Below are 16,396 nucleotides of genomic sequence, written 5' to 3'. Positions count from 1 at the left end.
GTATAGAAGCCTTACCGCTGCTCCATCTGTAGCCAGAGATTCGCTTATTTATTTTTCAGACTCACCAGAAGAAACACACAAAAGAACAAACTGCAAACTGTCTTTACATGCCCTAGTCTGTGAATAAATGCTTGATTTCTGCAGTGGCTTTCATCATTATGAGGTGTGCTACATTACTAACCTACAGAAGACCATTTCTACCACATAATAAAATAATAATAATTATGCTTTGGTGAATAATTATGACATAAAAAGTCCTAATCATGAGATAAAAAGTAAAAATCTGAAATTGACAAACTGAGTCATTATGACTAAGTATTTCTCAACTGTTTAATCTGCTTTCGATATGACTTATCTCATAATTAATGATATATCTATAATATCTATAATATATTAATTATGAGATTAAAGTCAAAATAATGACTTTCTATGCCATAATTATGCCTTCTCTTTGACCTAGCATACACATAACACATTATCCACTTCTATAATTCAATGTTAGGCTGCATAGTTTAGATCAGCCGGAACCAGGAACACTTTCCATAAACTTCCCATATCCTGATGTACTCGCTACATCATAAGAAGAATGGCCTCTACGCTAATATTAGTCTCTCTGTTTCAGTCTCAGTCAATATTAGTCTTATGCCTTCTGTACACCTAAAGACTTTGAAAAGATTTAGAAAAGACTTTATAAGATTATCAGCTCACATCTAAAGACTTGGTTTCACAGACTCACAGTCTCAGACTAATGATTTTACAAACACTGAATCTTGTAGTGACACTATTTACAAGACTACAACAAATTTTTTTGTCCATTAAAATAGGCATTTTTATGCATATTTTTTGTTGGATGAGTAAAAATATGTTAATTTATATTGTTTAATTACAATAAATCACTTTCTTTTCCTGGAATGAAAAAAATCTAATTAGACATCGTTATGTGAACATCTCTTATTTAATGGGATGACCTAACTTTTTCACATGACTGTATGGGTTATGATATCATTATATGATGAGAACAATAGTTTGAACTAAATGTCTTGAAAGGGTATAATTTTAAATGCAGGCATGTCGATGGCTTCGGCAACATCGGTCCACTTCTTTTCTTTTTCCACTCTGTCGTGGTATAAATGGCAGTTTACATCAAAAAGACACTGCTCTGCCCCAACCCGATCACACCAAATGCGTCTATATAGCACGCAGTGTGTTTATCGTGTAATATATATATGTGAAAATGAGTTTTTACGTGCATAGTATACGCATGGATAGCACATGGGTAGGTTTAGGGTGGGGTGTGTGTGTATTATACACTTGGGTAGGATTAGTGTTGTGGGGTGCGTGTGTATATCACGCAATAAAGTGCGTATCATATGCACGCGCAAAACTGCGTATCATATCCACGTAAAAACTCATTTTCGCGTATAAATTGCACGATAAACACACTGCGTGCTATAGAGACGCATTTGCGTGCTCGACAAGGCGCTCCTCTTTATCCACGGTCCATTTTCGCCATAGACAGTATATAAACGATTTTCGCCTACTTGGCGCCATTGGCGCTCGTTGTGTTTCCACGTCCGTCGACATGTTTCTTTGTTGTGACTGATGGCTTCCTGTTTCCGGTTTTCTGAGAACAAATTTATTGGTTGTTGATTGTTTTACGTCCCTATGAATACGCTAGGACTTGCGATAATATCCAACATGTTTGATATGAAAGACTAGAGAAAGACTGACATAAATCGGGTCGCCGACTGCAGAGCATCCCCTCACATTTAACGATCGAGACGACGGGAGCGCGCCGAGACTCCAGTAAGATTCCTAAAGACTGCCGGTCTTTAGTCTGGGACTGTGAAAATCCTTTGGTGTACGCCCAGCATTACACACACACTCCAGATCTGATGAAGGACCTGCGCCTGGACACGACGCCAACGCAGTCCTGAAGTGTCCACTAGTCTCTCCCCTGTGAAGGCCTCCCTCCCTTACCTTTGCACAGGTAAAACGTTGTCAAATTAATTCCAGTTCACATGGATACGATTAAAAAAATCTGTATTATATAAATTTTTAAGGCCAGACAAAAAATGTAAGGGTCAATTTGCAATTCGGATCGCATTAGGGGTTTTCTGTTAGAACGGTGTCGTGTTAGCGGCCCCTAAGTCAATGATCTTTGCAACAGAAGTGAATCAATCTAAACTAACTTTATCTGGACAATAACTTTATTCTAGAGCTGCTGTAAAGCCTAAACAATTTAATTTCCTATTATCACTGTAAAGCTGCTTTGAAACAAAATGGTTAAAAGCGCTGTATAAATGAAGGTGACTTGACTTTAAAAATCAATCATTCTGATCATATATCATCTCATAAATACTTTTCAAGTCAATTGAATAAGTAGAATTATTATATTGTAATAAATATCAGCATAAATATCACAGAAGAAAGAAAATCAGAAGCTTGTCTTTACTTGAGAGATTCTCCCTAAATCTGCCAAATTGTCTTGTATTTCTCCAAGTAAAAATAAAGCTAGGACCATAAACAATGTTTGCATTGTAACATTACTATGCTGTATATTATAGTTTATAATTATTATATCATATCTTTTGTATACATTCCTATTTAAACAGGCTTAAGAGCGAAAGATCACATAACAAATAACGTTTTTAAGGCGGAGCTTAAGGAAGGGCCAGTTCTGATGAAAATATTATCACGTTGCAAAACATGTAAATAGTTTTAGCTTTATTTATTTTTTCTTTTGATTTTGGGAGAAATATTACCTTGACAAAATTCCGCGTGAGACACTAAATCAAGTGCTTGACTGTCAACACAAGCGTAAATTACCTCAGACACATACAGCTGTCCTTCACTAATATCGCCTCTTGAGTATTACTAAAGTGTTTTATGTGTAATGTAAAAGGGTTAAACTGATAATGATCATTGTTCTGCCCCACCCGTTTACCCGCTGTCTGTCTCGTTTGATTGACAGCAGCAGTGGCCAATAGGAGCGCGCTTTGCACACAAGGGCTGTTCATCAGAAGTTTACGGTGGTCTGCTGACCGGATAGGAAAACTTTCTGCCTGCCTTCGCTTTTCTCCCTGTCTGACAACTGGAGTTTGACATCTTGAGTCGGTTTTGTTAGTGTTAAAGCGGTTTATTTCGAGTCAGCGAGTTATGGAGTGATCGGTCGAGTTTCTCTGGGGTTTGTGGTGTTTGACCGAAGCTAGTCATGGGGAACCGCGGGATGGAGGACTTGATTCCCCTGATTAATAAAATGCAGGACGCCTTCAGCTCCATCGGCCAGAGCTGTAACCTGGAGCTGCCGCAGATCGCGGTGGTGGGCGGCCAGAGCGCCGGGAAGAGCTCGGTGCTGGAGAACTTCGTGGGCAGGTGACCGTGGCTTCGACACGATAAAACACAGTCTTTTCTGTAAACAACACTGAAATAGGACAAATATTTACTTAAATTTTAGAGAAAAATGTACATGAACTTGAAAATGTGTGTCTCAAATGATCCGTTGAAGCGTTCAGTGATCAGAATGTCACTGCTAGTCAAATATTAACAATTTTAGAGTGTTGCTGTGCTCTAAAAGTGATAGTCAACTCAAAAATTAACATTAAAGGACAGTTCACATTAAGAACTATAACTAGATCGAAATATAGACCGGTAACAGCACAGAGGAACGATTGTTGGAATCGTTTTCTCAACGTTTTTTTCCCCCCAGCTGATAAACAATAAAAAAATGACAGCCAATCAGAATCCAGGTCGAGAGCTCGAGCATTTAAAGCGGCAGAAGAGAACACATAAACTTCAGCGAGCGCTTAATATAAATAAAACGTTATCGGGAAGAGCTCGGTGCTAGAGAACGTCGTGGGCAGGTGATCGTGCGGCTTTTACCTAACAAAACACAGTCGTTTGTGTAAACAACACTGACATAGGACAAATACTTATTTCAATTTGAGAGAAAAATGTAACGTTACTTGTTGAACTTGAAGATGTGCCCGACCTTGAGTTTAATCAAATGATCCGTCGAAGCGTTCAGTGTTAGGAACACTGCTAGTCAATAGCCTAACCATTTTAGCCTAACTAAAAAATTAACATTAAAGGCCCGTTCACACCAAGAACTATATAAATAGGATATCTGGTAACAGCACAGAGGAACGAATCGTTGTAATAAATATCTCAACGTTTTTTTCTTCTCAGATGATAAACAGTAAAAATGATTGAGAGCCAATCAGAAACCAGCTGGAGAGCTCGAGCATTTAAAGCGGCAGAACACATAAACTGTATTTTTTTACAATCTATGGGCAGAACACATAAACATCAGCAATTGTAGTTTAAAGTTATTGTTGTTGTTGTTGGTGTGAACGGGCCTTAAAGGGATAGTTCACGCAGAAATGTTATTCCAAACCTGAATGAATTTCCTTCTTCTGCTGAACACAAAAAATATTATTTGAAGAATATGGGTAACCAAACAGTTGATGGACCCTATTGACCTCCATAGTATAGAGAAACAAATGCTGTGGAAGTCAGTGGGGATCGTTTTCTGACCTTTATGTCGTTAAAACCCCATTTTTTTCTGAGCAACTCAAATGGCTGTTTTCAGACATTTCATGCAGATCTTTTCCATACGACAACAATAATTCATAGTGACCACCATTGTCAAACTCCAAAAAGCATCACAACAGTAGTCCATATATGTCTCATTTTATTGGGAGAATGACAGCATACGGGTTTGGCAGGACTGAGTGTGAGTGAATGAAGATGATCATCTGTGCATCGCTTCATCCTTCAGACGCTCAGTTGATTTCTGCTTCTGAATGTTTCACTGAGAACAAACCACATCTAACTGTGTGATTGAGACCGATTTCAGCGTGTGTGGACTTGACATCTTCTGGATTCCTGCTCAAACTACAGGAAGAGCCACACACACACACACACACACACACACACACACACACACACACGTACACACACACACGTACACACACACTCACTCACTCACTCACTGTATATGTGTAAGCTTCTATATTTATATGCATGGAGGCTTTGGTCTGGGAAGTGAAACAAGATTTCCTCTTTTCTCTGAGGGTTTTCACTTATATGAACCAGATAATTATGCTGTCATTCTGTGTCATTTCATAAACGAATGAACCCTTCACTGAGAAAGGACAGTTTTTAATTACATTTCTAAAAACATTTCTTTTGGGTGTTTTATTGCATGTTAATGCCGCAGAAGCTGGCATGGCGTTAAGCCACAAGAAAGCAAAAAGTGAATGTTTTGAATCCACAGAAGTGTTCACGCGTCTCTGTTTCTCCGTCCTCAGGGACTTCCTCCCGCGAGGATCCGGCATCGTCACTCGCAGGCCTCTGATCCTCCAGCTCGTCAACAGTAAAGCAGGTACAACACGCACTACAGCTTCTGAACATCCGATCTCTCGCACTCAAAGGTGTGTTCACGCTTTACAAACCGTCGAAATGATTACCTGTGTTCATCTACGCCATGCCTCGGGTGCCGAGAGCATTCAACCTGAGAAACTATATCACAATATTGCTATTATGCATAGTGACGATGCTGAAAATTCAACTTTGCATCACGGGAATGAATTACAGTTTACAATATATTCACATAGAACACTACAGGTGAATAGGGTAAAAGTTTTAACTAGCCGATATCACCATGAAACTTTCCCAGTTGAAATATGCAAATTAGGCAATATCTAAGTAAACATGCGCTAATTTGCATATATTTTAAAAAACAAAATCTGAGTATTGGATAAAGCCAGGTTCAAAATATTTTTTTCATTGTGTTCACATATTAGATGGGAAAAATGACAGAGGGATTTATGGATATCTACTTTTATTATCCTGTAAATCAGAATATACTGTCAATAGCCTTAAAAATATTATTTTCAACATGTTTTTTTGGAATAAAATGTTATATAAATCAGGCTATGAATAATATATTTACAAATCCCTCTGTAAATGTCTTCTTAATATAACTAGGCACAAGACTGGAAGGTTTGGTGTATATCGGTGCGACTGAAGTGGAGATTTCGGACTTTGAGAATGAGAGAAAAGTCATTTTGAGAAAACGGGCTTTAAAGATTTATCATCAGCCAATGAGATTGCGCATTCAGCCCTTTTACTTTCTCGATTGGTTGCTGGTAAAAAGGAAATGACCATATTTGGATCCCGACAGCATTGTACAGGAGAGCGGTGTGTGTGATGACAGGGAGCAGACAGAGATCAGGATCATGATGATTTATAACAGCAACTTCTGTTGAATTTATGAGAAATCTACAGACGCAAATAGACAAAGTGTAGTAAAATAAAGACCTAAATGTGTACATGTAGACATGTTATTACGTGAAAGATGTTATTGAAGACAAATATCCCAAAATCTCAAAATTGACCAGTGGGAAAAAAACTATGTTTTTGGCTGCCGTGTCTCGCTTTAAAAAGTAATAATATTTCACAGTTTGTACTGCACCAATGTGACTTCTTTCAAAAACAATAAAAACAGTATTTTTTTAAAACGCTAGTGTATACTATATAAACCTGAAACCAAAAGAAAAATGACTAAAACTTGAACTAAAATATGAATAACTTTAACATGTTGTATTACGGTGATCGGCCTCTGTTCCTCCAGAATACGCCGAGTTCCTGCACTGCAAGAGCCGTAAGTTCGTGGACTTCGATGAGGTTCGGCTGGAGATCGAGGCCGAGACGGAGCGGATCACCGGATCTAATAAGGGAATCTCTCCGGTGCCCATTAACCTGCGCGTCTACTCGCCCAACGGTAACCTCAGCTCTGTAGGGTGATACCGTAACCGTATTAATCTCACTTTGCAACATCAGCACAGTTATTGAACTGATCTGAACCAACATGACGATGCGTATATCAAACTCGTCCCTCTCTCTCAGTGCTGAATCTGACGCTGATCGATCTCCCCGGCATGACCAAGGTGGCGGTGGGAGACCAGCCGACCGACATCGAGTTCCAGATCCGGTAAGAGCGGTGGGTTTGATGGCCTACAGGACCCGGTTGAAACAATGATCCGTTAGTAATGGGATTGACGGCTCAATCTGGAAGGACTGAAAGCTTCATGTAAACGCCTCACCCGACCCGATTGAGCTCGACCCCACTGAGATTTCCATCGGATAGAAAGGGAAGGTTTGTTGATACTGGGTCAGGGCAGTTTTACTGCGTGATCAATATCAGCAGCGGCACAACGGCTCATACGATCATTATCTCCAAACTATGACCAGAAATGGATAAATAAAAAGTCTGCTGTTTAAAACAAATAAAGAGCCAGTGTAGGAGAATAGTTAAAGGTACAATATGTAAGATTTTTGCATTAAAATATCCCAAAATCACAAGGCCAGTGTTATATATTTTGTTAAGTTGATTACTTACAATATCACAAATGTTTCAGACTATTTTTAAACTGTGAGAAAATTGCGATTTTAACCAAGGAAACGGGGCGTGTGAGTGGGGGTGAGCTGGGAGTCGCCAGTCAATGGTGTCATATCCGCGTTACCCCCCGGTTTCCGCTCGGTTACCCCCCGGTTTCCGCTCGGTTACCCCCCGGTTTCCGCTCGGTTACCCCCCGGTTTCCGCTCGGTTACCCCCCGGTTTCCGCTCGGTTACCCCCCGGTTTCCGCTCGGTTACCCCCCGGTTTCCGCTCGGTTAACCCCGGTTTCCGTTTTACATTTATAAAAATAGAACTTTTCCTCATCCGTGAACATGATTTTTCGATTCCCGTCTGATTTACATCCACGGTGGAGTTAAAAACAACAGTTCCCATCATCCCACGCTCCTTCACATCGTCATCAAGCTACGCCGCTGTTGTTGTCTGGAATGTAGCGCCTCTAGTGGCAGAAAATATTGCATATTATACCTTTAAGTTAATGTCATGTCAAAAAATCTATTCCGATGTGAAGCTTGTGACATATAAACACACACATCAACCCGATCACATGTTTAGAGTTCATGTAAACACTTCATTCAGATTCATCAATCGAAACGAATTCAGTCCGATTGAAACAAAAGTTGTGCATGCGTGTTCTCCGTGTGTGTGTGTGTGTGTGTGTGTGTGTGTGTGTGTGTGTGTGTGTGTGTGTGTGTGTGTGTGTGTGTGTGTGTGTGTGTGTGTGTGTGTGTGTGTGTGTGTGTGTGTGTGTGTGTGTGTGTGTGTGTGTGTGTGTGTGTGTGTGTGTGTGTGTGTGTGTGTGTGTGTGTGTGTGTGTGTGTGTGTGTGTGTGTGTGTGTGTGTGTGTGTGTGTGTGTGTGTGTGTGTGTGTGTGTGTGTGTGTGTGTGTGTGTGTGTGTGTGTGTGAGATCAGAGACATGCTGCTGCAGTTCATCACCAGAGAGAACTGCCTGATCCTGGCCGTCACGCCGGCCAACAGCGACCTGGCCAACTCTGACGCGCTGAAGATCAGCAAAGAGGTCGATCCTCAGGGTGAGAGACGAGAGCGTGAAGAACAAGCGGTCGTCCAGTAGCGTTCGCTCAGTCATCTGTTCACAAGACGTTATCTATACGTACAGGGTTCGTACAAGGTGCTTAAAGTGAAATGTAAGTCCTGGAACACCCCTGAAAAGTGCTTGAATTATTGAAAGACAAGATTTATCGATGAACTGTTTTCGCGCAATATTAGCGCTGCAGCTCGTCTGATGTAGAGGCATGTTGCATGGCTATGAGTGTGATATTGCTCATATAAATATTCAAGTATATGATACAGCTTTCACTCTTCAGCTCAGTCATATATATATATATATATTCATGAGGGGGAAATCAGTTTGAATAAGGGGAGCGATATCTTTACCATAGTATCCTGTAACAGTCATTGCATGTGCTGCACTTTATTTGTTCTACCATTTAGTTTTTTTAGCTTTCTAGAATTTGAAAGATAATAAAGAGATTGTTTGATACGTGAGATCTCTGATTAAAGGCCAAAAAAGTAGTGCTTGAAAAGTCCCTGAATTTCATTTTACAGTATCTGTACGAACCCTGTATAGTTTTATTTCTGACACGTTTCAGTTGGACATGGTTTAAATTGTTTCAGGATGTTCAGAGAACACTCAAAAGTACCGTTCCATAATGTTTGCAAAATGGTGTGTTCGCTTTACGTTCACATAACTAAGAAAAACATTTTAAAAAACGACATTTTGAACGCTCAGACTGAGAATGTTCAGAAATAACTCTTTCATAAAAGAATTGTTAGGCCGAGATGTGATTGAGGAACCAAACACCCGCTTGACCTTTGACCTCTGGCCTGCAGGTCTGCGCACCATCGGCGTGATGACCAAACTGGACCTGATGGATGAAGGAACGGACGCCAGAGACATCCTGGAGAACAAGCTTCTGCCGCTGCGCAGAGGTGGGAGATTAAACTACACACAACACACACAACATGCTAATAATGAATACAATGTAATATGGAAAACTTATTTTATTTCTCATGTTCATTTAGTGTAACTTGATGTGCTAAAATAACTGAAGTAAACTTAAATTAATAAATAAAAACTATATAGACCTTAAAAACTGACAAAAATTGCTAAAATGTTAACGAAAGTGAAAAGACAACATAAAAATAAAAGCTAATAGAGGGCAACTCCGTTAACTTCTCAAGGGGAATTGATTTAAAACCATGACTTCTGAACCGTTAAAGTGAGCGACATGGCTGTTGATCGACGGTGTTTGCTTCTGCTAAGGCCGCTAGCCTGCGTTTTTTCAGCTTGTTTTTAAAATTGTGTAACCGTGGAATTCCTGGTGGAAAGACGACATTACCCATGATGCTGTGCGGAAAGTTCCACCAATCAGAAAGTCGGAACAAGCAAAACGCGACAAAAGATCTCATTAGCTCCGCCCACTCCTATGGATTTTGTGAGCGCACAGAGATCAACAAGATTCGCAGTGAATGATGTAATCGAGGCGGTCTCTCTGCGGAACCAGTGTAATATATCAGTAGACTTGTTTCCATCCACCAGTTTTTATGCTCATTTTGAGATATCACATAAAAAACAATACTACTATGGCAACATTCACCGAAGAGCTGTGGCTTTGGCTCAGCGTCCGCTGTGATTGGATAACTGGACTAGCCAGCGGACCAATGGCGTCGCAGCGTCTCTAATGCTGGTTTGGTGTTTCTGGAAGTCGAAGTGTGTGATCAGAATGATGTGTGTGATTCCCTCCAGAAGCGTCTCACACACACGAGTGTGTTCCCGAACGCTAGAGAACACGACAACGGTTACTGTGTTTCTCTAACGCTCGACACACACTCGATTATGATGGAGGGAAACAGACAAATGCAGAAACTTACTGTTTATTACTGATATTTAGCTCCAGGAAGTGATGATTTTGTTCTCTTGAACTCATGGGATGGAAACGCTGCTCTATTTGCAAAGGTTTGTCTCAGTTCAAGCGGCACGTGAACCGGTCGTCTGTTGCTACTAACTTAGTTATCATACATAAACACGAATGATCAAGAGGTAATTTGAAAGATACAGTTCAACTTACCGAAATGTAATAAAATCGATCGATCAAGTGTTTTTCAACCGCGGACAGAGGTCCATAAACAGCAGGAGAACAGTCGGGTAACGTTTACCTCAGGAAAGCCCTTTAATAACCATAGCACGTTAGTTGGACTTAAAGTGTCTGTAGAGAGGAGTATTTTGCTAAATATGGTAATTATATTACATTTTTATTATATTTTTACCTATATCATTAAAATATGATAAAGTTGTCATTATAAAAAACGCATTAAAATAAATTTGAGATGTTAGTTTTAACCTTTAATAATAAGACCAGCTGACAGGGCTCTGGATGTTTACAGTAGGTGCCTTTTTTTTTGGGAGAGAAAAATTAACATAACACATTAACGTATTTACTGTACCTAATATTTATCCAAAGGAATCGATATTGAATCAAGATCAGAATCAAATCACAAGAATTGAAATTGTGAGATTTGTGTCAAGCAATAATGAAAACAGTAGCATACAGTCAGTGTACCATGCAAACATTGTGTTCTCACTAAACTTCATACAATTCTGTTTAGTCACCAACTGATTTATATTATGTTACATTTTCACTGTTTACAAAGGCAGGTCCTGCCATCTTGGCTTGTTGTTTCTGATTGCACTTTATATAATTAAATAAAGCTAAAACTTGTTTTGAACTATTTATTTGTCATCTGCAGATTGATTTTAAATAGGGAAAAAAAACCCCCGATTTAAATCGTAAATCTGATTTTTTATGAAACAATCTGGGATTTTTTTTTTAGGCCATATCGCCCGCCCTACACACGCATGTTGTGTTATCAGTGATGCGGTCTGTGTGTGTGTACAGGTTATATTGGTGTGGTGAACCGCAGTCAGAAGGACATCGACGGCAGAAAGGACATCCGAGCGGCTCTGGCGGCCGAGAGAAAGTTCTTCCTGTCTCATCCGGCGTACAGACACATAGCGGAGCGCATGGGCACGCCGTACCTGCAGAAAACACTCAACCAGGTACAGACACCCGCCGGACACGGCTGCACTGCTCCTTTAAAGCGGTGGTGGAATGCCCTTTCACAAGATGTAAAATAAGGCCCCATCCACACTACTGCGTTTTTGTTTAGAAACTGAGACTTCTGCTACGTTTGCTCCTCCCGTCCAGACTACAACGGCACAAACGAAGACCTAAACCGGAGAAGTTTAGAAACGCTGCCGACCCCGTTTTGCGTTCTGAATCTCCGGAGGGCGTTTAGTGAAGACGGTCACAACGGAGGACTTTAGAAACGCTGACGCAGAGGCTCACGCTCGGCTCTATGATTGGGTGTCATCAGTCATGGCGTATCCTTCCCTGATTCGTCAGACACCCATCACATGACCCGTCCCCGGGAAGAACACATACAAAAACAGCCTGGACTACGTAACGTTAGCGACTGCAACATGGATAACGAATTACAAGCGTTACTGACGTTGATGTCTTTGCTAGCAGCTGTTGTGCAAGTAAACTCTGCATTGTACAATGCTATCGCTGCCTACATGCGGCTGTGTACACCGGCACGCTCACGCCCAGTGTTGGGGAGTGGTCACGTGATCCACGTTTTCAGTCGTTTTAATGTGAACGGAGATCAATTCTAATCCGCAGCTAAAACACTGGTGTGGACGGATATCGTATTCGTTTTAATTCTCCGTTTCTAAACTAAAACGCAGTAGTGTGGATGAGGCCTAAGTCTCTGATGTCCCCAGAGTGTGTGTGTGTGAAGTTTTAGCTCAAAATACCCCACAGATATGTTTTTATAGCATGTTAAAGTGTCACTTTTTAAGGGCGAGCAAAAACACCGTTTTATGTCTGTCCCTTTAAATGCAAATGAGCTGCTGCTCCCGGCAGAGGGGGCGGAGCTTCAAGAGCTTGTGTGTGTGTGTGTGTTAGCAGCTCCGATTACCACACACACACACACACACATGCACTGAACATTTAAAAAACGTTTAGCCTTTTATGTTCAAACCGGAGTCAGACAATGATGGAGAGACTCAAGAAGAAGTGACACATGTAGAAGAACAGGACATCTCAGAATGGTTAGTTGATGATTTTATGTAGATTATGTGTAGTTATCTTCTAGTCACTGATCAGCATATTCTATGAATCGTGTTCCGGGAGCAGGGTTTATGTAAATTTTAGGGTTGGTGATGTCACTAACCCGGAAGGAAGCTCGTGTAGTTCCTACCAGCCGTTTGTTGTAGTCCTTAAAAACTATTTCTGTAAAAGCAAATATCTCCGTTTGCTCTGAACTTTGAGCGTTGTAACTTTGCAGATGTTGTTTATGATCAAACGGCAACATTACACACTAACTAAACATTACACACTAACTACAGTTAGAAAAGTCAAATCATAATCAAACACACACATAATTGACACGTTTCCTCCAACTCTTTCCAGCAACTGACGAACCACATCCGGGACACGCTGCCGGCGCTGCGCAGTAAACTGCAGAGTCAGATGCTGTCTCTGGAGAAAGAGGTGGACGAGTACAAGAACTTCAAACCGGACGATCCCACGCGCAAAACCAAAGCCCTGCTGCAGTGAGACACCAGCACACTAACCTGCAGTTTGACTGAGATTATTACATGTTGGGATGCAGCGCTATAGAGGGTTGGGTGTCGAGGACCGGTTCCAGGATTACAAAAACCGGGGATTCAATAAGACGCGCATTTCGATTCCTTTGTGTGCGTTTTAATGTGATTTTAAACCATTCAAGCGCAAGAAGACTCATGCACTGTTTTCTAAAGCGTGCGCACAGAAAGCCGCCTCTCATACTGAATAATAGTGGTGCGCGATACCGAACTGATTAATTTCCGCGCCTTTTTGCACTTGAATGGACAAATACACACAATAATATGTCAAAATATCCTCGTAAACACGATCCGGTATGTTTTAAGTGAACGTAAACCGTTGATCAGGAAAACGTGTGTGTGTCAGTGTATTGGATCTGTGCAGCTCTTAAAGTGACAGCACTAATATTCCTGCTGCCGTCTCTATAATAACACTAATCAATCAACAGAAGAAGAAAATTCACTTGCGGTTCTTGACTAAAGAACTTTTGTAACTATATTTGTAATGTATATTTTATTTATAAAGTGCAGTGTTATTTTACATTTGATTGCAGTTTCTCAACCTGAAAATCTTAAAACTGTTTGTTAATTGTATCTTTGTTCAGTTGTATTTTTATTTTATTTTTAAATTACTTGGTGTTTACTTGTCTTTAATTTTGCTTGAAATTTATATTAGTTAGGCTAGTTGTTTCCGCTATGGTATTTTTAAACCATATAGGCAAAAGTTTCTTGTTAAGGGTTCTTTAGCCTGTTCATGGTATTCAGCCACAATTAAATATCTTGTAAGAAGACTTAGAATAAATGTAATTTTTTTTTTACCTTATTGGAATTGAAATTATGCATCAATAAGAATCGGACTCGATAAGCAGAATCTGAATCGTTAAAATTCAAACGATACCCAACCCTAGTCCTATATCACCCAAACGTGTTCTTCCATTAGTCAATTAGGGACAAAAATGAGTGTGAATAGAAGAGACATTAAACGTGTGCGTGTGCGTGTGTGTGTGTGTGTGTGTGTGTGTGTGTGTGTGTGTAGGATGGTGCAGCAGTTCGGCGTGGACTTCGAGAAGCGCATCGAGGGCTCTGGCGATCAGGTGGACACGCTGGAACTCTCCGGCGGCGCGCGGATCAACCGCATCTTCCACGAGCGCTTCCCGTTCGAGCTCGTTAAGGTACAGTTAGCCTCGTTTATTCACTGCGTCTGGCTTTTTGCTGGAGTATCACTAGTTGATTTACAAGATACGCATGTCTGAGTTAAAGGATCTCCATTTTCAATCAAATCAACGTGTTCTGATTGAAATAATAATGTACATATGTTGTAGAGCTGCACGATTGATCGTTAAAAGATGGCGATGTCGATTCAAACATCCACGTGATCTTATTCCGAAATGAATGGCTCTATGTCCATTAAACCATTGACAAAATCACAATGAACATTCAGATCTGCGTTCTGATCCAGAGAGAGCCGTTGTCGCGTGTAGATATTAAACACAAACCGCCTTTTCAATCACACAGTATCATTATGTCTGTCTTACAATCATTCGATAAAAGTTTTATATAAATGAATATGAACACTGATGTCTACGGTAGAGAACAAAATAGAGCAAATCACCTTTTGAAAGTAGCGCCGCTTCAAAGAAAGATTATTACATAATTACACCTGTAGGTGGCGACAAGTGACTGTTTAAACATTACTTTATCATTTAATCAGTAATTCAAGAGATTCGATCAAAAACGCTGATTCGTCCAGTAGTGAAGCAAGTGAGTGTCCTCGTCTTTATGAGTGAGTCTTTAAATAATCAGATAAAAAAAAAAATTAAACATTTTAAAATAGACTGCAGCAATTAACATTTTGTCTGAACCTGTGTTTAGTTGTCTATACAGAAGCATGATCTCTATTTTAAACCAAAAAAAATTGTGATTCTTACTTCATCCAGAATCGTGCTGCTCTGATAGAGGTTACATTTTCAGCCAAACATTTCCTTTTAATCCCATAACACAGTAGATAAACGTGTGTGTGTAGATGGAGTTTGATGAGAAGGAGTTGAGGAGAGAGATCAGCTACGCCATCAAGAACATTCATGGAGTCAGGCAAGAACACACGGACACCGCACAACACTCGCTTCAGGAACATCCGTTATTAAACTCCTGTATCACACACGCTGGGTCATGTAGTGCGCTTTCATCGCTACCTTCACTATTTAACTCTCTGGTGCTCTTCGTGTGTTCTTTTCTTTCCTTTCAATGAAATTAATGTACTATATCTTGTCCGATGTTTTTTTGTAATTTCATATTTTGTTATTTTTAGGGGATTTAATGGTACCAAATTATATTTACACTGTATTTAAAATCCATTTATTCACTTTCTCACCTAAAAATGACATTTCTAACTTGGACACATGCGCTTCATGCTGATTTGATGACCGACTCAACAAGCGCATTAGAGTTTCTGTAATCGGACACGCTGCACACAGATCAGCATGGCTTTACTCTGTTTGACCGTGTGTGTGTGTGTGTGTGTGTGACCTCAGGACGGGGCTGTTCACCCCTGACATGGCCTTCGAGGCCATCGTGAAAAAGCAGCTGATCAAGCTGAAGGAGCCGTGCCTCAAATGCATTGACCTGGTCATCCAGGAGCTCATCAATACGGTCAGGCAGTGCACACTGAAGGTAGACGAGAGAGACGCCTGAGCATGTCACGCTAACGGCTCCGCAAAGCAAAAACACGCTAGCCATGCAGGCCGATTGACTGACTACTCCAATAAAGAAATAACTGCTCGGCTTGTAAATCACAGTTCACATCAGCCATACAATCTGACATGAGGACCGTAAAGTGTTAACACTCGAGTAGTGTTGGTGAACCGCGACTAGCAGGTTAAAGTGCTGCGCTTCTAGAAAGGTCACGCTGAGGAACGAGGAAGTACGGAATGAATGAACGGTTATGTGCTTGTGTTTTTCATCCACCGTCCACTTTTCCCCAATATTGTGCCCTTAATTATCCCCCCAAATAACACCTGCGCTGTCCCATGATCCTCCAGGACGGGGCTGTTCACCCCTGACCTGGCCTTTGAGGCCATAGTGAAAAAGCAGATTGTTAAACTGAAGGAGCCGTGTCTCAAGTGTGTAGACCTGGTGGTGTGTGAACTCGCCACGCTCATCCTCAAGTGCACCGAGAAGGTAAAACATGACCGTTTCTGACAGATACCTCAACCAATCAAATCCAGTCCTGTAACCAAACCTCCTGTGATTGACAAATCCCATAACCAATCAAATCCAGTCCTGTAACCAAACCGTCTTTGATTGAC

General features: G+C 40.7%; 1 protein-coding gene across 6 annotated transcripts in view; it reads left to right on the top strand.

Moving 5' to 3' along the window:
- The first annotated feature begins 2,907 nt into the window (after positions 1-2,907).
- Positions 2,908-16,396, top strand: part of dnm2b (dynamin 2b) — a 24,568-nt gene continuing 11,079 nt past the window's right edge. Inside the window, exons 1-11 of one of the 6 annotated variants that reach the window (XM_079617168.1) lie at positions 2,908-3,375; positions 5,313-5,386; positions 6,638-6,787; positions 6,913-6,997; positions 8,336-8,454; positions 9,275-9,373; positions 11,341-11,501; positions 12,919-13,061; positions 14,128-14,263; positions 15,115-15,182; positions 15,623-15,761. In XM_079617168.1, the coding sequence (XP_079473294.1) occupies positions 3,215-3,375; positions 5,313-5,386; positions 6,638-6,787; positions 6,913-6,997; positions 8,336-8,454; positions 9,275-9,373; positions 11,341-11,501; positions 12,919-13,061; positions 14,128-14,263; positions 15,115-15,182; positions 15,623-15,761 (1,335 nt within the window). In that variant the 5' untranslated portion in view covers positions 2,908-3,214. Of the gene's footprint in view, positions 3,376-5,312; positions 5,387-6,637; positions 6,788-6,912; positions 6,998-8,335; positions 8,455-9,274; positions 9,374-11,340; positions 11,502-12,918; positions 13,062-14,127; positions 14,264-15,114; positions 15,183-15,622; positions 15,762-16,129; positions 16,269-16,396 lie in introns of those variants that run through there. The other 5 variants (XM_079617165.1, XM_079617164.1, XM_079617166.1 and 2 more) reach the window with 5 other exon arrangements.

This window comes from Phoxinus phoxinus, assembly GCF_949152265.1.
Source record: "Phoxinus phoxinus genome assembly, chromosome: 6".
Classification (NCBI taxonomy): Eukaryota; Metazoa; Chordata; class Actinopteri; order Cypriniformes; family Leuciscidae; genus Phoxinus; species Phoxinus phoxinus.
This window is presented reverse-complemented; position numbering and strand designations above follow the sequence as displayed.